Source organism: Alosa sapidissima, chromosome 7 (assembly GCF_018492685.1).
Source record: "Alosa sapidissima isolate fAloSap1 chromosome 7, fAloSap1.pri, whole genome shotgun sequence".
NCBI classification, from domain to species: domain Eukaryota; kingdom Metazoa; phylum Chordata; class Actinopteri; order Clupeiformes; family Clupeidae; genus Alosa; species Alosa sapidissima.
In genome coordinates, this window is record NC_055963.1 from 33,078,882 (window position 1) to 33,102,762 (window position 23,881).

The 23,881-nt window shown below is 40.8% G+C and overlaps 1 protein-coding gene across 1 annotated transcript in view; it reads left to right on the forward strand.

Moving 5' to 3' along the window:
* Positions 1–3,491: 3,491 nt before the first annotated feature.
* nup210 (nucleoporin 210) overlaps positions 3,492–23,881 on the forward strand; it is a 46,459-nt gene continuing 26,069 nt past the window's right edge. Inside the window, exons 1-14 of the mRNA XM_042098122.1 lie at positions 3,492–4,113; positions 10,250–10,386; positions 10,887–11,018; positions 13,871–13,967; positions 14,345–14,495; positions 15,390–15,522; positions 15,876–16,034; positions 17,586–17,654; positions 17,876–17,982; positions 18,434–18,574; positions 21,520–21,657; positions 21,915–22,070; positions 22,830–23,031; positions 23,224–23,369. Coding sequence (XP_041954056.1) covers positions 3,938–4,113; positions 10,250–10,386; positions 10,887–11,018; positions 13,871–13,967; positions 14,345–14,495; positions 15,390–15,522; positions 15,876–16,034; positions 17,586–17,654; positions 17,876–17,982; positions 18,434–18,574; positions 21,520–21,657; positions 21,915–22,070; positions 22,830–23,031; positions 23,224–23,369 — 1,944 coding nt within the window. The 5' untranslated portion in view covers positions 3,492–3,937. The remainder of the gene's footprint in view (positions 4,114–10,249; positions 10,387–10,886; positions 11,019–13,870; positions 13,968–14,344; positions 14,496–15,389; positions 15,523–15,875; positions 16,035–17,585; positions 17,655–17,875; positions 17,983–18,433; positions 18,575–21,519; positions 21,658–21,914; positions 22,071–22,829; positions 23,032–23,223; positions 23,370–23,881) is intronic.

The window sequence follows — 23,881 nt, forward strand, 5'->3', positions numbered from 1 at the left end:
CCCCAAAAATGATACTCGAGTAAAGTACAGATCCCTCAAAATTGTACTCAAGTACTGTACTCAAGTAAATGTACTCCGTTACTGTCCGGCTCTGCTCATCTTGCACTGGATCATCTTCCTAAATCTCAATATTCTGCTCACAACAACTCTGGGCAAATTAAGTCAGCACCAGTCAGAAGCTGCATTCATTATTATGCACTTTTATGATGTCATCACATCACCAGAAGTAGGTTATTGGTTTTACCAAAAATATTTGGCAGTATTTTTAAGCAGTATTTTTAAAAAACACACCTATAAAGTATTTTGATACAAAATACGAAGCCTTTTTCTTCAACAAAATAAAATACAAATGACAACATACTATTTTGTATTTTAAATACATATTTTAAATACATCAAAAATACTGCCTATCCCTGGCTGTTGGCTACAGCAACTCAAGCTATGTAGTACCAATTTGTACCCAAAAAACGACCCAAATGTAGTAGAGCTGGCCCTGGTAACCAGGGTAACTGCCACCATGATTGAGTATAAAAGGAGCATCACAGGGAGGCAGAGTTTCTCAGAAGTAAAGATGTGGAGGTATTCATCACTCTGTGTAAATCTGTGTGAGCAAATGATGAAACAATATAAGAATAATGCTTCTTAACATGAAATTGCAAAGAATTTGAGGATTTCATCTTCTACAGGCCAATAATATTGGATGTCAGTGGTCTTTTGGACCTCAGACCTGTTTCTGTAAAGAAAATCATTGTATGGGCTCAGGAAAACTTCCTACAGTATAACCATTGTCTATGAATAGCCTACAGTTTGATATTCAATTCACAAAATAATGCTAGTACACCATGCAAAAGAAGAAATTGTATTTGGATATGATACAGAAATGATCTGGACCTGAGGTAATTTAAAATGGACTGAGGTAAAGTGGAAAACGGTCCTGTGGTGTAATTCTTTTTGGAAATCATGGATTTCAGATTCAGAGAAGAGGGACTATCATATCCAACTTGTTGCTCAGTTCAATATCCAGCATGGTATGGAGATGCATTAGTGCCAATGCCATGGGCATCTTGCACATCTGGCAAGGCACAATCAACTCTGAATGATGTACACAGGTTTTGAGCAACACATCCAGACAATGTCTTTTTCAGGGAAGACCTTGAATATTTCAGGAAAATGATGCCAAAATTAATTCTGCACATGTTAACAGTATGACTCCAAGAAGAGTGCAGGTGCTAAAATGGCCTGTCTGCAGTCCAGATCTGTCATATTGGGGGTGCATCATATAGGCTATATATATTTATTTATTTTTATCGTAAAACATAATCTATTTCATCAAAAATCATCAAACATCATATATCTATCTATCTATGTATCAATCTATTTATCTGTATCTGTGGATTTCTTGTGTTGTAGCCTGTTTTGCATACTTTGATTAATCTACCTCTTGGATAATTAATTTCGGCCTAGGCTACCTCTTCTGCAGTTATTCTCTTACAATGTTGTTAACATTTTGACCAAACAGGGTTTTGCATTAGAGCTATGGATACAGTGTGTTGCCTGACAGTAGGTGGGTTTACATGGATTGTCATTCCAATTACTGTAAACTATTCCGATTGAGCCGTTATTCCGATTCTAATAAAAGTGAGAATAAATGTGTCCATGTAAACCTGCCTAATGGCAAAATGGGTTGCTGTTGTCTGAGGTTTTATTTTGAAAAAAAAAAAAAAAGATTTGGAAATGGTATAGACCAACAAGGCATTATCTGAGTGTCTGTCTTTTGTACATTTTTCGTATGACAAAATAATAATGTAATCCGGCCCTTGAGGCTATTAATTGCGACAAACAACGATACTGATTAAAATAGACGATAGATCCAGGTACGGTGACAAATCTCATTTGTAGGCCTACTCTGCTCCACTATGTGCAAGACATCCATAGCTTGATTCAAACCCAAAATCGCTGCGCAAAGTTTTCAGGAAATACTTGTATTACACGCGAGAAACACAAAGACGTGCATATGTAATGACGCGGAAGCGATGCAGGCCATATTGTTGCAGAAATTGAAGCAGAAATTAAGCAGAAATAGGCCTACACCAAATCACGTGCGATTAAGTCTTAGGTAAGCTATGTTATTCACCTATTCTAATTCTGAAGGAGAATATCCTTTTGGAGATTATGATCGATCGTCTATGACAGTGATAGTCACGGTGCGTCTGTGAATGGAGGTGCGTGTATACAACGGTGTCCACTAAGCATACCATGCTTGTTTCGACCCTCTGCCCAACATAGCTTGGAGGTTGCAGTGGTAATCGTGATGATAGTGTCCGTAATGGATGTGGTACAGACAGCAGGGCTAGTAGAAATAGGGCTCTGAAGAACTACAAAGCCACCCGCAATATGATGCGAACTTCTGGGTACTGCAGATTACCCGCGATAGGAACTGTTTGACCAGAATACTTTATTGTAGGCCTATATTGTTGTAATCTATTACTAAACCACAACATATTAGGTGTTGGTATACATCTTAGGTGTTTTCCTGTTAATTTGTTATGTGGGTAATATGAAAAAAGGAAAGTAAACCTGCTTAAATATGTTCATCCAGTATTTACTGAAAGGTGCATAATTTGAGGTGCTTGCCATCCAGTGACAAATTACATGGGTAAATTTACCCCCTTCATAAACTTTTGTTTTACTCAAAGATTTTTACATTTACAGTAGGACTTCATCTCTGACCACTTTCAAGCCATGGCCTTTTGAAATTTTGATATAAAAATCCAATGGCGTTGCTTTCTGAACCCTGATGCCTAGTTTGCCAGGTTTAAAAAAGTTATGAGGAAATATTTTTATTTGGTGTGAAACACACAAACATACCTGTTTTTATGTTTTTCATTTATTTTATAATTTGTATTAATATTTATTTTATCATTTTTTTTATTTATAAGCTAAGGTTGCTAGCATAGGTGTCTAAAACTAGATAAAAACACTTGCACTTTCTGTTTGCAGTTTTGTGTGGTATTTGAAAAAAAGAACATTGCATTTTCAGAAATAGCCGGCCCTCCAATCAGATGACGTTGGCAGAATTGGCCCCCAGCTCATTTGAGTTTGAGACCCCTGGACTAACCCATAGGGCTAAGAGTTATATTTAATAAATGTAAAATGCCAAGTAAAACTGAGAAACATGCTATAGGCTTTTATCTAGCATTTAGTTACATAACGGCTTATTATAAATCAAGAAGCATTCTGTCAACAACAGCAACACCAAAAGAAAACGGACTAACCCATAGGCCTACCTTCAACAGACATTATCATGCAGTATTTTATCTAATTGAAACAGGTATCCACAGCTGCCACTATCACCATCACAGTCGCGGTCGTGACGTAGGGAAATATCTATGAGCCATTTGTTTACTTTAAGAAACAAAAACCACTGTGCCTTTAAAAGATTTTGATAAGACGACTCAGGAAGCCCTCCTCTTTGTGTGACGACATGCGATTCCCAGCATGCAATAAGCCGCTTCAATACTATGCTATGGCGGGTATTTCTACAATAACTCTACTGTACATATTATTTTAAAAACTCTGTAGAACCGTCTTTTACTTCCATGACATTTGGACCTGTAAATTTAGGCGGACACCCTCAGGTTCATTCATGGAGACTCTTAATGTAACAGAACAGTGTAATAACGAGTCAAAGGTAACAGTTGCTGTCATGCTGTCTCGCAGCAGCAGCAAGCCGTCCAGACAATGAAACTTTGTAGAGTCGGCTATTGAAAAACGTGGTCAAATGTGAATATTGTTTTCTACTGTTTTGGAAGGAATGTCGGTCTATCGCGCTTGAAGAACATTTAAAAGGAAGACAGACTCACGGTTTAATCTGAAAATCAACCTGTAATTCATTTAATCTTTTCCTTCTCGCCGGTGAACTTGGACGCGATAAGAGATGGCGAATCCACTCGTTCAAACAATCTTAGTAGTGCTCCTCTTATTATCGGCTAGCATTTTTTTCCAAGGAACAAGTGCCTCATCCAAGCTAAATATCCCCAAAGTTTTACTTCCACTTGCTAGAAGCACCAGAATCAACTATACACTGGAAGCGACTGAAGGATGTTACCGATGGTAAGTGCTTATGTCTACTCTGTAAGGCTATCTGTCTAGATGGGGAAGTCATTGCCTATCTACATGCCTCACACATGTGTCGGGTGACTGGGTCGTGTACTGTAGGACACTGAATGTGACCCAACGTGGTCTCCACGCCAGACGTTGCATGTAGGCTAGCCTACTGCCAAAAATAACTCGAAGTCCACCTGGTCTTTCCTCAATGGCATTCTTTTTTCCCCGCTGTCAAAATCAGATTATTCAAATCAGGCGAGTGAAATTTGCCCTTTGGCAACCGCAGTCTTTCACCACGCCTGCTTTGATTTCCTGTTGAGCGCGAGTGCTCAACTGATATCCCACAAGGGGCATATTCCAGTGTTTACAGATCCATGCTGTCCTTTTATAAACATTGTTAGTTACATAGTTAGTTACTTTGTGCTAACAGCACTGCATCTTCTGTATGTCTACTTTAAAACCAAAGGTGCCATCACACGTAGGTGTGGTTAAGGCTGCATCCTGTGTGCAGTAGAAGATAGTGTGCCCACATAACTGGGTCTACATCTGGCCCGCAAACTGCAGGCATTTTTCTTTTTCAGAAGAACTTCACCCTTATTTTCTACTATTAATGAATAATTAAACTATTTTTAACTATCCATGCAGGGCTGCCAACTTTTCAAAAAACCTTGGAGTGAGATTTGGTGGGGCGAACCCAAATTTTGCTGCGGAAATTTTTGTTTGGCTCATTCAGCATTATACCGTACAGTAAAAAAAACATACATCAGTGGTTCTCAGGTGTAGGGACCAGGCATTGACGGATTATGAACTTTCGGGCCCCTGGGCCCACATGTATTAAGGGCTCCCCACTAATTGTCGCATATGTGGAAGGGGGGGTTGGGGGTCCTCCCCCAGAATTTTAAAAATTTGTTTGATGTGATTTCCTGTATTCTGGTGCATTTTGGGGATGACCAATACTAAATTCAATCAAATTCATAGCCTACATCCTGATGTGTTGATATTGAGGCAATGATTCCATGCAAAGGCTTGGGCTTCAGGGCCCCCTGACACCTTGGGCCCCTGGGTCTGGGCCCGGAAGGCCCGTACAGTAATCCATCCCTGGGACCAGGGTCCCAGAGTTAAATTAACATTGGTATCTAAGGGATCTAGCCTACTAGTAGGACCATGGGCGTCGGAGGCATTCTGAAAGTGGGTGGGACATTTTAGCAGGGGGTGTGGGGGTCCTCCCCCAGAAATTTTTTTTTTGGACTAGATGCAATTTCCTGAATTCTGGTACATTTAACAGGTTATTTAGATACTTCTATATAACAAAATGAAGCCAGCCTACGAAATTAATAAAGAGGAAATCATGCATAATTTAAAAATAACTCAATATATAGGCTACTTGGCTACGCAATAAGGTTTCCATTATAGCACCGCGGACCTTCAATGAACGCATGAAAGGTTTGTTTGAAATCCCAACACTCTTTCAACTACATACGTAATAGTGATCATCAAATACCTCCCCAGATTTCAGTGCCCATCAGTCCCAACATTTAACAATATAATCAAACAGTCCAAAAGTAAATTAAATATCAAACTAAACCGAAAATGTCATGCTTTTGAAGGCCTACCAGTATGCCGCTCCAAGAAACGCATGTCTCAAAATAAAACTCGCATAAGAAATAAAGGGCTGTCTCGAATACAATCCTGCCCCTAAAGGCCTGTACTTTGTCTTAAGACCCCGGCCATAATTTCAGGATTTACACTATCTAAGTAGACAAACTGGCTTCAGATATCCAACAGAGTGAATACAGGATTGTGCAGTCGCTGTGGTTAGTGACGTGATGCTGTTAATGGGGAGTTTTACATAGCCTAGCGTAAACCTATAGGTTATTATTTATTTGGCATACCTATAAGGCTTTTTACCTTATCAAAAGTGAGGGGGATGACTGATCTCTTCAACACTGCGGGGGATTTGGCGCTTGTCACTGTGTGTGTGACAGAAGAGGAATGGGAGAATGCGTGTAACAAAAAAAAAAAAAGTTTATGAGCGATTTACGCGCAAATGGGAGAATCCAATGAAAATGACAATGAAGCACTAAACAGATGCTGAAAACAGCACTGGTATTTCACACGGCAAAAGTGGGGGTGTCCAAACTAACAATTTTAAAAAGTGGGTGGGTGTTTTGTAAGAATTTAAGAGATGTTTGTATATTTTAACTTTTAAATGCATCAATCAGGTGCACTTTCAAAATAAATTCAGAGGTCAGACTTGCTTATTTTTATGGAAATATTTGTGCTACAGCCTAAGCTATTTTGCACTTCAGAATTATAACCATGCACACACAGGTGGAATAGTTATGGTGATATTGCAATAAGTTCACAACCACAAAAACATATGGTACATTTCACAGTTCAGAAATGTTAAAAAATGTGTGTACATTTCAGCACTCCATGAAATTATGCAGAAGTGGTCACCTGTGTTATTCAGCTAGTTCATTTAAGATAATATATTGGTCATTGTAATGGCCATAGCCTATAGCCTACAGGCTATTCCTTTTTCAGGATGGACCCATATCTGCATGATGTGAATGTTTGCATATGGCTTATGTCAGGCTTTATATCAATATTTGTGTCTCCTTATTTGATTTTCTTCATATTTTTGCATTAATGTCACTAGAAAGCATGCCAATATAAATATATTCATTTATCTGTGTAAGTGGGATTGGCTGGAACCTGACAATATAAGAACCATGATAGTGGGATAATCTATGGCTGAGCAATTTACAAAAATGTATGTAGGCCTACTGACAAATAGTTTAGATTAGAATACATTATAATTTCGCCCCAATGAGGCTATGTAGAAATGTGTTGCAATTTCCAAAACAAAGGCATACTTTATATCCTCGTATTCGGTAAGGTTTGCTGTTTATTGTGATATTAGGTTTGCCACGTGTTGTGTGAAGGGTTAGTGAGATATTAAACCGAGAGTAATGGGTGTGCACTGTGTGCATTTTGGGCACCCACATACTATCGGTATTAGAACGGCCGATACATAATTTGAAGTTAAAAGTGGGTTGAAAAAATAATGACACTTCCTACAAGGACTGTAATTTACCGCAGCGAACATCTAATAAGGACAGGACGATGTTCACATGAAGTGTAAGTGAGGATGAAGTGAGGATGTTTATCGGACATGCTTGGTTTTTACTGCAGGTACGTTAATCTTGTAATATCAATAAGGACCTAGGTAATGTTACCGTTAGCGTTGGTTGAGTGATGGAGGCCCATTTGATTGATTGCATTTGTAGAAAACTATAAATGCGGTTATACCAAGCAAATTGATAGCAGCACTGTTTGTATCTTTCGACTGTCATTTATTGCACGTGCTACAAAATCATTCTGTGCAATGGAAGATTTACCAACGTTACACCGGTCTGATACAGTTTTGCCTATACATGCGTGAGACTGAGACGCCTGTTTATTTTGTTTTAAGTGCGTGCAGGGTGTGAGAGGGGAATCGATGTGCTTTGATTCCAGCTTGGTAGTTGTAGTCTGTGAAATTAAAAAGCACGTGTGTGTGAAGTATCCAAACAATGACACCTTCATTTCATTATGGCTGCTTTAGCAACACACCTTAAGCTACTGTGTAGTGGGTCCCATTTAGAAGTGGCTACTTCATTCGCGCTTTCCTTGACTCATGGAACTGCGTGAATGTTATTACAACTTTTCGCCACGATATGGCAGTTTAAGTCCGCTTGATACTGTAAGTCGTAAGCCATTGGTTTCCAAAGGAGATTTTATTTGTGTCGCCAGCATAGCCTATTGACAATTTATGTTGTAAATAGGCCTACCTTATAATCCTACCTGTAGCTTAGGGAAGCTAACAGCTTTCTATTAGGATCTAGTTTGTTAGTTACAGTTTTGTCATAACTCCCTAATGCATTTTTGCATTTAGAATAGCCAGAGCGTGTATATCTCAATCTGAAAATTAAACAATATCGGGTGCCTATGGACTAGGCTGGGTGAACCCAGCCTGATCTGCCCGCTATTTATTTTTTGATTTCTTAAAAGATTGAGCTTGGTCTGATGAAAGCCAGACTAGCCATGGACCTTAGTTACACAATGCAAGGGAACATGAATCAGCCTATATTTGCACGAACAATAACGGACAAAAGCTCTTCAACTTTGGCCCGTTAAAATGTGTATGAACAGTCTAGCGACGCATTTCATCAAGGCCCATTTGGACATGTCAGTTATTTGCACCACTGGTTAGATGTAAAACAGCATTTCGTTTCAGACTACTGTTACTTAATTTGTGCATTAACAATAACGTTTCAGACTACTGTTACTTAATTTGTGCATTGACAATAAAGTATTACATGAACTAAAGATGACTCAAATCTTATGTAGAAGAAGAAATATTCACAAAAAATCCATCCATCCAAAAATGACCTTTGTTTTTGATAGCTGTTGAAAACGGCATGGAACTGACAGAGATGTTTTTGTTTATAAATACATAAAAAATAAATAAATAAATAAATAAATAACATTATGCTGATACCTTTTGCTTTTCCCAAATACAATGTAGCCTACAGGTGTAAGTGACCTTTCATCAATCCAGTTGCAATGGATGAACTGTGATGACCTGCCCTACTTGTGATTGTTTAGAGATTTTAAAGGTTTTATAACAATGCTACATCTTCTTTGGCTATTCTACAATCTATTCACCTTTTCAGCACAAGTAGGCTACTTTCTGTGCAGCCGCACACACACACTCAGGCATGCCAAACAAGCATACACAAAAGTTTCAAGAGTGGGGGATGGAGTAAAAGATGGAGACAAATTGAAGTGTGATTTATTTTCGCGGAATGGATGTACAGGACTGAGCGGCGGTCATATTTTGTACCGCTATGCGGTACATCTAGTTTTTCAGGCATCTGACCGACTGGGTTGACACTTCAGCGTGAGAAATCGTGGGTGTGGCGTGTGAGTGTGTGAAACTAATCAAATGCGTGTGTCTCACGGCCAATGCGTGAGAGTTGGCAGCTATGCTATCCATGTCTTGAAAAGTCATTATAGAGAAACATTGATGGCAAAGTGTGGACAAGAAAACCATTGATTATGTTTCTGAAATTTGTTTTGTTCTGATTGTATCTAGTGATGGGTCTTTCCGTATCAAATTAGATGGTTGTTGCTTTGTTTAAATATTTTATTAATGTGCCAATATTTGAGCTCTCCACATATACCATTTAAGTATTAAACATGGGAAGTTTGTGTTTTTTTTTCTGTCATTTTCAGATGATTGAAATGGGATATGGGGTAGACTAGTGAGTAGGAATATGAAAATCTATGCGGTAGTAACTAAGTGTATGGACATTTAGTGTACACGTATGGACATTTAGTGTACAGTATGGACATTTAGTGTACAAAGGGCAAATGTTATAGCCTGGTCACACCCACCTAGATCTCCTTTCAGGGAGGTACTAGTCTGGAACGCCATACTAACATTCAGTAACGTTTCCATCGGTTGGCAGATTACCTGCCCAATCAGAGACGAGAGGGGATGATTCTATAGACAAAATCAAAAGTGACTGTGGTAAAACACCTGCAAACATAAAAAAATGACAGTCCGAAGAATGTGTACATTTATTTACAGCAAAGATAGGCCCATGTATGTATTGTATTTGCAGACAAAATGCTGATTGATGCCATGTGGATACAAAACATAGTTTACAAGACGCCAGTATCACGTTTTGCATTTTGTTCCAAATCTAGGGCCTCATATAAAACTAATGGGGATGCAGTACAAACCTTTAATGGTCCAGTCATACTGTGGACATGTTTCTCTTCCGTCCTGGAAAGTTTGGGCAGGCTTGAAATGAAGCTTTTTGAGATATTAATGCCTGAATATGGCCTCCATTTTTGAGAGTGTAAAATTGATGAATAGTTAAGGGTGAAAAAATGTACAAAAACTTTGGAGTGGAACAAAACTGTCTGATTTGACATGGGATGACCCATGATGCAACATTGTACATGTCAGGGCAAGTGTTTATACTTAGAATCTCACTAATACCGTGGAGAATTTCAGATAGTGTCGCAACCTATTTTAAAGTGTTACACCAAGGTTATATACTTTGACTTGTTTCCTGTCTTGCAGGTCGTCAAACAGGCCTGAGGTTGCCAGCATTGACGCACTAGATGCTGATGAACGACATTGTTCCCAGAAGGCCGTTCTGCAGGCACGCTCTACCCAGCCCGCCAGACTGACCAGTATTATTTTAGCTGAGGACATCTGTGAGTGTGTGTGTGTGTGTGTCTGTGTGTGTGTGTGTGTGTGTGTGTGTGTGTGTGTGTATGTAGCGCAGAATTCATATCCCTTTGTTGCATGTCATGACTCATGCTTGTATGTTTTTTAGTTGTTGTATAGAGGCTGACCTTCAGTTCTAAACTGAATATCTGAGTTAAACAGAGTGGCCATCCCAATACTCACATCTATCCCATAAATCAATGGCTTTCTTAGAAAGAGTGTGCAATGGAGAAAAAGATGTCTTTGTTGATTGTCCATGGATCCATAAGTAAAATAAATACAGAAAATGCTTGCAAATGCCTATCAGTATGTAATACAATTCCATTAGTAATAGTTTAATGTCTGTACTGTATAATCAATGATGCAAAGTAATGCCAGACCTATCTACAGACATACTGTTAATGGTGAACTGTTGTAATGGTATGATATTGGTTTTGTACACATTTTATGACTGCTTGTTTTATGGCTGCATGTTTTCTTCTCTTAGTGACTGGTCAGGTCCTGCGCTGCGATGCTATAGTGGACGTCATCAACGAGATTCAGATTGTGTCCACCACACGAGAACTGCACCTGGAAGACTCGCCCTTGGCGCTGAAGATCCATGCTATTGACTCCGAGGGTAGGTTCCCCTTACCGGTGTCTGTGCTGTTCCTTTTTGATCTAACACTATACTGATACTGGAACCACACGCACCTCACACGCACCGCCATGATTTGTTGGTGCGATGGCCATTCTCACAATCGGTTGGCCTGGGTTTTATACCCGACTCCGCCATTGTGAGTCTGTGTCGAAACTGAGTTAAAACAGGACCGTATATTTTAATTTGTCAGATTTTATGTGACTAAAGACCTTAGTTGACCTTAGAGACAAATGTAGTACCCCTAGGGAAGGTTTTTTGCCTCATCTTCCCCAGGGCTGGTCAAACAGGTAAATCTTTTCTAGGTCTGTGTTTTGGTCTTGGAAGTCACCTTGTACTAAACAGACATGTGGACTCGAGTCACATGACTTGGACTCGAGTCAGACTCGAGTCATGATTTTAATGACTTCAGACTTGACTTGATAAAATTCGGCATGACTTGCGATTCGACTTGGACTTGAATACTATTCACTCAAGACTTGACTCGGACTTTGCCTCTGACTTGTGATGACTTGACATGTCTCGAATCAAAAACTAAATTTCCTGATCGTGTACCAGTCAACCCAGAGACGCTTTCCCGCGACTAAAAAAAAAAAAAAAATAGCGGAGACAAGCGGCCAGAGCACAGTTCAGTAGCCTACTGCCACTACCCCCACACACGTTACGCACTGTGTGTAGGGCACCAAGAGACAGAGGAAGGACCAACATTTAGCCAATCACTAGTAGCTTTACTGCAAACTGATTTGCACTCTTGTTAGAGAACGTTTGTCAAAAAGCACCAACAGCATGTTACATAAAGATGATACTTTTCGAGTCCTCTCCATTAAGATCCAACTTAAACTTATGCTAAGCTACTGCATTTAATTGAGAACACATCTAAGCACGCACGAGAGGGAGAGAAAACGAGTAGGTTCCAGCTGGCTTGTCATTGTTGATGATGATTGATATCTTCTTTTAAATATAAGAAACATATAAAAAGAAATCGTGGAGGCAAAAAAATACGAGATTAGAGGAGATTGTGAATTTATCCTTTTCTCATTAGCCTACTTTACTGTTATAAACTATGAGATCCAGGTCACTATGACATAGCTGCACTCACTGTGATTTGGAAAGTGGACAAGAATATTATGAAGAGTTGTCTTTGCCTTGTGTAATGGAACTGGTGAGTCTTGAAGTATTCAATAATTTATTTACATGAAGCACATGATATGCCGATTGAAACGCATTCCACTCAGCTACTGTAGCTAGGTGGCTACTGGCTACCAGGCTCATAATTCACTTTTAATTGCAAACAGAAAATGTCAAGCAAGCATCATGTCATACATGCTTCTCTTTCCAAAGGAATGAAAGCTGTTTGTGCCAACTTAATATCATGCTTATCATTGTTAAAATTGTGCTATACATGTGGCACAAACAAGTTTGTGGACTAGCCATAGGCTATATTTGAACGGAGCTGGTAAAAAAAGATCATTATGAGAACGTGTGGACAGTGGCACACAATGGGCTTAAAGTGACCGTGCACCATTTACAAATTAGATAAACAGCATCAAATGTCTAGTATTTCTTAAGAAATTAATACTTTAAAACAAAATTACTGTCATTATTATCTTTTAAATAATATAAAAGTATTGACCTTGGCTTCCCTTATGAGTCACCACTGGCAGACAGCCTAATAAATTGTTTGCAGGCAAATCTGTGGCCTAGCGCAGTGAAATACCATCAGTCAAATTATTACTCATCCTTACAGTGGGCTCCGCAATTTGGAAAAACATTATATATATTTGCAGCTGTGCTGAGTGTCATGTAGCTATCCATTTTGTAGAGATTACTCAGGTATGCACATGTGTATATTACACAGGTATGCACATGCATATGTCGTAAAAGATTACAAGACAGAAACATTGAACATATTTTAATCTGTATTTATAAAAAAAATACTGTGGATTAGATGGAAGTGCTAAAATTATGATCGATAGTCTAATAATGGCATTATTAAGTGAAGAGTACCTGATGACTTGTTCAGGACTTGAAAAAGATTGGGACTTGGACTTGGACTCGACTTGGCTTTGATGTGACTTGGACTTGGACTCGACTTGCCCTTCTCTGTATTTACTTGGGACTTGACTTGGACTTGACTGCTAAGACTTGGGACTTACTTGTGACTTGCCAAACAGTGACTTGGTCCCACCTCTGGTACTAAACCCTGTTCAGTGTGTATTCTTTGTCCGCTTTTTTCTCTTCTTTTGAACCTGTCTGTACAGCGGAGCATTGACTTAATCCTGTGATGACTGACTTCTCTCATGATTGCTCTCCAAGTTCAACTTGAAGAGTTTGTATACCTTGCACTCAAAGCTTAGAACTTGGACAGCTTAATCAGATGGTCCCAAAAATACTGCTTTTATTGTGAAAATATCTTGATTCAATTGTATTGTTCTACCCCAATAGCAGACTATAGTGACATTGCAGACTATAGTGGCATTGCGCCCCATACATCATAGTGGCTGTTGAGACTCCGGTTAGTCTGACATTTGTTTGGCTTGTGTCGTTTAACGTTACGCAAATTCTTCGTTTGATCTTTGTCTAAGTTGACAGTCATATTTTATGTTTACATTTACTACTGGGTGTGGCTTGCTTAAACACGCTTTTCACCACCTCTTCATGCTGTACCAACACCTTTCAGCTGTGTCAACAATGGGAACTAATAAGCTATTGTACCAACAAGATCAACTACGGTGCTTGAATAGGACTTATTTTCACTGACTAATGTTTAACGCTTGTAGTAGGTTTCTTCATGTCTGCCACTGAACCACTATGTCTGACTCATGTGTCTGCAGGCAACACTTTCAGTACTCTGGCCGGCCTGGTGTTTGACTGGACCATTGTGAAAGATGCGGCGACGGCCGCCTTTTCTGATATCCACTCCTCATTGCGGTATGATTGATTGATGGCATCTGAAATGACAAAATATCCATAAATCAGTGCCATTAAGGCAAGAGGATAATGGTGGAGAACTGTGGAGACAGACATATAGACAGACATGAGAAGATTTTGTATCTTTGTCTTAAATATTTATGTACAGTATGAGCCATAAGGCAATGAACTAATTAACTTGACTCTTTCTGAAGGTCAACACAGTTCCTGTTTTTCTCAGTGCTGTTATGCTGCCATTGTTTGTGTTTGATTTGAACAATCCAATCTTTTCATAGCCATAAGCCTTTCAATCACAGTATTCTCTACCTTGGGGTGGGTTGGTTGTAATTGGCTCTGTTTGTGTGGTGATGTATATAACCATTTTCATTTGTCTTCAGAGTTCTCAAATTTTCTGAATCAACATATACTCCTCTGAGCTACATCTCCGAGATGGAACGGGTTGGCAGACAGGGAGATATGATCTTGGTGTCTGGCATTAAAACTGGACACGCAAAGCTGAAAGCCAAGATACAAGAACCTCTCTACAAGGTCAGTTGTAGTTGTACGATTTTGACTTCAGTGGCATGCTCCCTCTGACCTCAGCATCATTTATCTCTCCAACGAGAAATATTTCTAGGAATTCGTTAGAGAAACGATTGTGTGGTGACATCATGTTATTACACGTTTTTGCATTTCCTAGGCCCTCTCTACCCCACCCCACCCCACTTCTCCCATCCCCACCCCACATTCCTCCCTCTATTTCATTTGAAGTCAGAGTAATTGAGCTCAGCTGAATTTATTTCCTGCACAATGGCAGCCTGTGGCTCCGTGCGCGCGGTCCCTTGAGGCGTAGGGAGGGCTATAAATAGCATGTGTAGCTTGCGTAAGGGCGACGGCGTCGGCTCCTCAGTCAACTCCAGTGCTACTGATGCTGATTCTGATGGCGGTACCGGTGTCTGATGGGGGAGATGGAGGAGGGAGCCGTCTCCACAGGAGGAGATGTGATCTGACTGGCATGACATCAGCAATATGAAACCGACTTAATCCAATAGACCAAGCATGAAATAATACGGTTGCCTTTTTTAAATGCTTGAAGCTGGATATCATTGACTTGTGTGTGTGTGTGTGTCTAAAAGTTTGTCAAATACAAGATATTTCCAAGGTTTCCAAGGAACATATTATTTGTTATGATTTATTCATGTTATGTCATTTTGTTTGTATTTAGCCATTCAGTTCTGAAAGGCAGTTTGATATTTTAATCTAACATGGTACATTCTTATTATCATCATCTGTTAGGAATAAGGTGGTTCCTAAACTTTAGTCTGTTTGCTTTTAAGCAATGTAATCTAAGCTCATACAGTACATCTAAACATACAAAAACTGCATAAAACTATATCTTCATATCTTGAAAAGTTCTCTGGCCTGTCCATCTTTCCTGTGTAGGATGTAGATCCAGCAGAGGTGAGACTTCTGATCCTGGAGAACATCCTTTTGAACCCTGCGTCCGTCATCTACCTCCTCGCCGGCACGTCCATAAGATACAAAGTCCAGAAGATCCGACAGGGGAAACTCACAGGTGGGCTTTTCGTTATGGTGTCTTTAGGATTATGGTATTTAGCAGGCAGACAACATTTTTATCACCAAAATTCTATAGCTGATGTTTTTAGTAAGGTCCCACCTTTTGAAGGTTTTAGAATTTCTTACTAGCATAGATTTTAAAAAACATATTTAAGCTTCTATAACACACAACGCTCTGGCCACTAAATAGCCTTAGTAATGTGGCCTTAAATTAAACAAACAAACAAATTTAGCAGGCATCCAGCGTGACGAACATGTTTTTTTTAGATATCAACAGATTATGCTCACCATCTTGCTTTGGTTGACTCCCTCTCTTTTCTTTTCTTTCCTCAAACACGTCTCTGTTTGTAGAACTGTCCATGCCCTGTGACCAGTACGAGCTCAGCCTGAGGAACAGTGTTCTCTGGGCCGGCGGTAACCAAGATCTCCCTGTTGCCACTCTGGACCAGAGCACATCCACCGTCCACGCTGGTCAGCTGGGGTACACAAACATTGTGCTCGATCACAAGAGTATCCTTCACACAGACACCAGTCTTAGGTTGAATCTGTGAAATGTATCATGTTTACGCTATGGGGTTGGGCTGTATACCATGACTGATAGGGAAGTACTTTTAGGACCGGGTTCCCACGGGTCATGGAATTTCTGGAATATCATGGAATTTTGATAAAGGTATTTTATCATATTTGGGGCAGTCATGGAATATCAGGGAATTTTGTGATGGCAGTTTAGAATATACTTGCCAAAACACATTAATATAAATATATTTCCATGCAGAATTGGTGTATATCCGGTTATTAGCTTTACTGCTTGTGCTGATGGTTAGCCTAACTTTGTTTATTCAGTGCCCATTTATTCATATTCCACTCTAAAATAGTCACACTACATCGCTGCTCTGAAATTTTATCTCATTATAGGTCATGGAAATTCAGGGTATTTGTCAGGGAAAAGTCATGGAATTTTACACTTGATGTAGAGTCGGAACCCTGTTAGGAGCACTGTTGAACATAAATAATGGTTGAGCTGATGGCGTCAGCATTAAATGACAGACTTGCATCATCTTCGGAATTGAGGAAACTGCATTTGAAACCTTTGTTTACATGAAAGATGTGTTTGCTGTACTTCCAAAAATCTTTAGTACCAATTCAAAAAAGTACACATTTAAGTTTAATTTCACCACTGGTTACGCCCCTTGGATATAAGAAGAGAACGAACCATTCCCAGACCCATTCTCAATCTCAATTGAGATTTGAGAATCGGTCTGGTGTCAGCCAGGATAATCGTACCATGCTTTCATCATGAAATGTGAACATCACAGTGTCAGGTTGAGTGATGTTTGCGACCTTGCATGCATCCTGTAACAGAATAAGAACACGGTGATAAGTGATGTACACCTTTGCTGGAGTGTGTGTGTGTGTGTGTGTCAGTTAGTAAGGGCAACATGCCAGCAATGTTGAAGTTGTGGGTGTATCTATGATAAGCATATGCACAGGCTGATAAACATGCGCATTGTGAGCTGGCAGGTTTGCATGATGAGATAAGAGACCACATGTGGGGAGATGTTTTGCTGTAAGTGCAGACACGGAGGGGAGAATGGGGGGGGGGGGGGTGATGCATTGTGGGGGAGGATTTAGACGGGATAAGGGGAATTACAGGCGAGGTTGTTTTCCTCTCTACTGCTGCTAAGCGGTTATCTGCATGCGGGCCTGTGTAAACTTGGAAGGAAATGTGAGCTCGCAGGTCCTAATCTGACGAAATCGATCGCGACAAACACTTTTCTTTCTCTCACACACACACACACACACACACACACACACACACACACACACACACACACACACACACACACACACACACACACACACACACACACACATGCATATACACACACATTCAGATAGGTGTGCATGTGTACACACACACATACACACACACACTTACCAGTTCCTCCAGAAATGGGCTTGAATTGTTGGGGGAACTGAAGGCTTAGACTCCCAGCGAGTGTCTCCCTCTATCCCCCTAATGCTATGTGACTCCTCTTTCCCTTAACCGTGGCTGTGCAGGCCTTGGTATGCAGGGGGTTTCTCGACTTCCCAACAGCACCCTGTACGTCGTGGAGCCAGGATACTTGGGTCTGTCAGCTTCCCTGTTCAGTGCTTTCATGCTGCTTAGAGCTGGTTGCATCAGCCATGTGACTGCCTTGTTGTGCAGTGCAATCCAGTATTTTGCAATATGCATTTTTAATACAGAAACCTGACATTGTTTGTAATAACCATTTATTTGGTACGTCTTTTGAGAAATGAACGGTTGTTTCATCACATCATTTGAATTCTTTTCTTTGTTTGTTTTCCAGGCTTCAAAATCAGCCCAGGCGATGTTTGGGTCCTTGAGACGGGAAGAGTCTATGAGATCTTCATTGAAGTTTTTGATAAATCCAGCAATAAAGTTTATTTGTCTGATGTAAGTCTACATTAGGCTATTAATTGCACGGGTTGGGAGTGGAAGCGTTGCAAAATCTGTAATGATTTTTACATTTTTTTAAATTATTTGTCTCTTCCAAAACATCAATGAGGCATTAAAAGTTAATGTGAACCAGACCAAGTTTTGTTAATAAACTAATAATCATCTAAACATTTAAAACCCCATCGAATTTGGAACTCTTTTCTTGGTATTGCTCTTGGTATTCTTGATTTCTTTTGTCTTGGTAGGTATCAATTCAACTAGATTTTAGTGTCTTCCCATGATGTTTGAACATTATTTTTTTTAGTGTTTACTGCTCTACTGTTTGCTAGGCATTCTGTTGGTAATGAAATGATTTTGCCTGCCTGGCTTTTGTTCGTTCCATTTCTAGTTTAATGTAAAGCTGTTTGGTTGTGTGACTTTAGGCCATTTGTTTGTCTCCTGTTTACAGAATGTCCGGATAGACACGGTTTTCCCCGAGCCTTACTTTGAGGTGCTGGAATCTTCTCTGAATGGATCGCACCATCGGGTGAAGGCTGTGAGAAATGGCCAGGCGGTCATTGATGGCGTCCTGAAATCTGTGGTTGATCCGGTGAGTCCTGGGTGTAATGGCTGGATTTCATGCTTGTTCACTACAGTCAAAGTTCTTTTAGGCAAGTCCCTCCACTCGGCGGCCATATTGCAACGCTTTTTGGGCACTTATCGGGCATCTATTTTGGTAGAAATATTAGTATATATACTCTTTTGATCCCATGAGGAAAATTTGGTCTCTGCATTTATCCCAATCCGTGAATTAGTGAAACACACTCTGCACACAGTGAGCATACAGTGAGGTGAAGCCTGATCGGTTTCTCCAGTTATATATGTAGAACTGGAGAAAGCGAGGAAGTACCCTTATTTACTTCAGTGGCCGATGCTAGGCTTCAGATGCCTCCGTGGGGCACCTTGATGATTTTTTTTCACTAATCTTGTGAGATACAGGCATTTGACCTGAGAAGACTGCACACTCTAAGTGCTTTGCAACTTATTATGACCACCGCGCAGCGAAGCGGCGGTCATATAGGTTTAGTTTTATTTTTTTATTTTTTTTTATTTATTTATTTATTTTTTTTTCGCATGCCCAAATTTCCGTCAATGATTCCCGGGACACTGAAAGACCGGGGTACACGAAACTTGGTGGGCATGTAACCCCACATGGATAGCATGGAACCATCGTTTTTCGTTTTGATCTGTAGCCCCCCTGCTGGACTGGACCCCCCGAAAGGAGGACCATTTTTTTTTGTATGTTGATCTCAAGGGGCCATGTCAACCCATTCCATAACCACTCATTTCATGTATAGCGCCACCTAGTTAAACACAAAAAAGTAAAAATGAGGTGTTGTAATTGAAGGTATCTGTGACCTAACATAGTCAAAACTGCACGAAATTGAAAGTGTAGGATCATTATGACACCCTCTGTATGCACGCCAAGTTTTGTGGAATTCCGTTCATGGGGGGCCACACAATAAATTAATTTATGTTACTATACACCAACTGGCCTGTAGGTGGCCGGAGACAGTTTTCTGTGAATATCTCGAGAACCGTAGGGCCTAGTAATTTTGTTGGAAGTTAAAAGTGGGTTGGAAAAACAATGGACGCTTCCTACAAGGACTAATTTACCGCAGCGAACATCTAATAAGGATAGGACGATGTTCACATGAAGTGTAATTCCCATTTCTTCTTGAAGCCGAAATAAATCTGAGGATGTTTATCGGACATGCTTGGTTTTTACTGCAGGTACGTTAATCTTGTAATATCAATAAGGACCTAGGTAATGTTACCGTTAGCGTTGGTTGAGTGATGGAGGCCCATTTGATTGATTGCATTTGTAGAAAACTATAAATGCGGTTATACCAAGCAAATTGATAGCAGCACTGTTTGTATCTTTCGACTGTCATTTATTGCACGTGCTACAAAATCATTCTGTGCAATGGAAGATTTACCAACGTTACACCGGTCTGATACATATTGCCTATACATGCGTGAGACTGAGACGCCTGTTTATTTTGTTTTAAGTGCGTGCAGGGTGTGAGAGGGCAATCGATGTGCTTTGATTCCAGCTTGGTAGTTGTAGTCTGTGAAATTAAAAAGCACGTGTGTGTGAAGTATCCAAACAATGACACCTTCATTTCATTATGGCTGCTTTAGCAACACACCTTAGCTACTGTGTAGTGGGTCCCATTTAGAAGTGGCTACTTCATTCGCGCTTTCCTTGACTCATGGAGCTGCGTGAATGTTATTACAACTTTTCGCCACGATATGGCAGTTTAAGTCCGCTTGATACTGTAAGGCGTAAGCCATTGGTTTCCAAAGGAGATTTTATTTGTGTCGCCAGCATAGCCTATTGACAATTTATGTTGTAAATAGGCCTACCTTATAATCCTACCTGTAGCTTAGGGAAGCTAACAGCTTTCTATTAGGATCTAGTTTGTTAGTTACCGTTTTGTCATAACTCCCTGATGCATTTTTGCATTTAGAATAGCCAGAGCGTGTATATCTCACTCGGAAAATTAAACAATATCGGGTGCCTATAGACTAGGCTGGGTGAACCCAGCCTGATCTGCCCGCTATTTATTTTTTGATTTCTTAAAAGATTGAGCTTGGTCTGATGAAAGCCAGACTAGCCATGGACCTCAGTTACACAATGCAAGGGAACATGAATCAGCCTATATTTGCACGAACAATAACGGACAAAAGCTCTTCAACTTTGGCCCGTTAAAATGTGTATGAACAGTCTAGCGACGCATTTCATCAAGGCCCATTTGGACATGTCAGTTATTTGCACCACTGGTTAGATGTAAAACAGCATTTCGTTTCAGACTACTGTTACTTAATTTGTGCATTAACAATAACGTTTCAGACTACTGTTACTTAATTTGTGCATTGACAATAAAGTATTACATGAACTAAAGATGACTAAAATCTTATGTAGAAGAAGAAACATTCACAAAAAATCCATCCATCCAAAAATGACCTTTGTTTTTGATAGCTGTTGAAAACGGCATGGAACTGACAGAGATGTTTTTGTTTATAAATACATAAAAAATAAATAAATAAATAAATAACATTATGCTGATACCTTTTGCTTTTCCCAAATACAATGTAACCTACAGGTGTAAGTGACCTTTCATCAATCCAGTTGCAATGGATGAACTGTGATGAACTGCCCTACTTGTGATTGTTTAGAGATTTTAAAGGTTTTATAACAATGCTACATCTTCTTTGGCTATTCTACAATCTATTCACCTTTTCAGCACCAGTAGGCTACTTTCTGTGCAGCCGCACACACACACTCAGGCATGCCATACAAGCATACACAAAAGTTTCAAGAGTGGGGGATGGAGTAAAATATGGAGACAAATTGAAGTGTGATTTATTTTCGCGGAACGGATGTACAGGACTGAGCGGCGGTCATATTTTGTACCGCTATGCGGTACATCTAGTTTTTTTAATGCTCTGCTCTGACCCATGTTATTTGCATTTCTGTTTTTGTTTCAGAAGGGGGTTATCCACATACTCCCTAACCCAGTGCGCAATGAGCAGGATGTGGAGATCTACGACCCCATAGTCCTCACCCCCAGCATTCTGACATTTCCATGGCAACCCAAAGAGGGGGCATACCAGTACACCATTAAGGTACTAAGATTTCTCTCGGCAGCCTCTCCAGCTTGATTTGAATGTACACGCCATGTTTGGCGGCCCTCAGGACAGTTTGATACAGATACGTTTTCCCCATAACTCTGGAATTGTTTTGCGCTCTTGAATGGATATTTCTCTGTGTGCAAACTCTATTATGGACTGAATTGCTAAGTGTTGCCTCACCTCATTTCATGGGTTCATTGTGTTCCACATTATGTTGGGTTTTCTAATCACGCTGGTGATTATAATTACAGGCTACAGGAGGGAGTGGAAACTTCACTTGGACGTCCTCAAACTCTGCTGTTGCCACGGTGACGGTGAAAGGGGTGATGACCACCATAAGTGACATAGGCATGAGTGTGATCTACGCCCGTGACGTGCGAAACTCGCTGCACTTTGGAGACATGAGGGTGAGACTCCAGAATGTGGGGTGGGGATGTCATCCAACTTGGTTCTATACCCTTACTGATGAAAATGTGTTGCTTTGCAATGAAACTGTTTGTTGCTTAGGATGAAAGCTGCTAAATTATTCTACTAAATGAAGCTGAATGACTTCTCTCCCAGTCTCTCTTTCTTTCTCTCTCTATCTCTCTTTCTCTCACTTGCTAGCTCCCTCGCTCACTCCCTAATCTCTGCAAGCCAGACATTTTTAACAAATTCTTTTCTGGGCAACAGTGGGGGCATTTTGGCTTAAATGTGGGTGGACTCAAACAATGAAATGTCTCTACTTTTTGTGAAGTTGTGGGTGGTATTTGGAATGTCCCTGTACAGTGACTGGGAGGAGATACTGTCCTTCGCATGAGACATTAAACCTTCGAGTTCCTGACTCCAAGTGGGGTTCTCTGGTGTCCTGGCTAAATTCCCAGCCTGGCTCATTTAAGCTGGTCCTCTAATCCCCCCTAGTGTAATTGGCTCATTCACTCATTCCCTCATTCCCTCACTCTACACCTCAAGTTGATGTGTGGTTAGTGTTCTGGAGCATAATGGCTGCTGTGCATCACCCAGGTGGGTGCTATGAAACTAAGAACGAGATTTTAGTTCTGCAGCTCTGTCCACCTGAAGTGTGTCTATTTGTTTTTCTTTCTTTCACACTTTCTCATTTTCTTTCTCTCTCTCACTCTCTCTCACTCTCTCTCTCACTCTCTCTCCCTCTCCCTCCTACCGTGCAGGTGTACGTGGTTGAGCCAGTGGGGATGGAGTTTAGCCCGTGTGCAGTGGAAGCTCGGGTGGGTGTGGTGCTGGACCTGCCGCTGCGGATCTTTGGCCTGCTGGACGTGGGGGAGGGAGAGGAGCGCGCCATGCTCAGCGACTGCTCCCACTTCCAGCTGCAGGTGCAGACAGAGACCCAGGGCGTCTTCCAGATGCTGGAGGGTGAGGACGCTAATTACCGCAGAGATGTCCATAGACAGAGACGCGCATACACAAACATGCGAGTGTGCACAAACACATCTTTGACTCGCTATGCATGCTTTCCCTGAGATGAGCTTCTGATGATTGTGTGTGTGTGTGTGTGTGTGTGTGTGTGTGTGTGTGTGTGTTCTCTCTCACATGTGTATTTCACAGAGAGGCTGACCCCTGGTAAAGACCACTGCAGCGGGGTCCGTGCCCAGGCGTTGGCTCCCGGCTACACCAGCGTTGTGGTTAGCTACACCCATGGCAACGTCCACTTAAGCGCCAAGATCACCATTGCTGCTTACCCTCCTCTCAGAGTGAGTCTGCTCCTGAAGTGCCATACCCTGGAAATCCAGAGTTCTCGCGAGAGCACAATTTGAATTGTGCCCGCAAGATACTCTGGCCACGAGCAATGATCCAAATTTCTTCTATCTCTCGAGCGAGAGGGACCAATCAAATCGGTGTAGGCGGGACAAAGGCGAGCTACACTGATGACTGACACTGGTGAATTGTTGTGATTGGTCGTAGCGTTATCCAACTGCGTGCAGTGAGAGTTTCAAATGCATGCTTGGTGCCGCCCCTCGAATTGAGCCATTTTCATTACTCGTGGCCAGACCCTTAATCTGAAAGATTCCAGGGTCTGGTTTACCAGGCTAGAAGTGCCACTCTTTCCAGATCAACTTCTGAGAGGTGCTGCCTGGGATCCTAATCCAATAGACTTTATATCAAATTCAGCACCTTTCTCCATCGACCACCTCTAGTTCATTCAGCTGCCGTGCACAGGCCTATCGACACATTACTTCAGCAGCATGGATGGGAAGGATGTTAT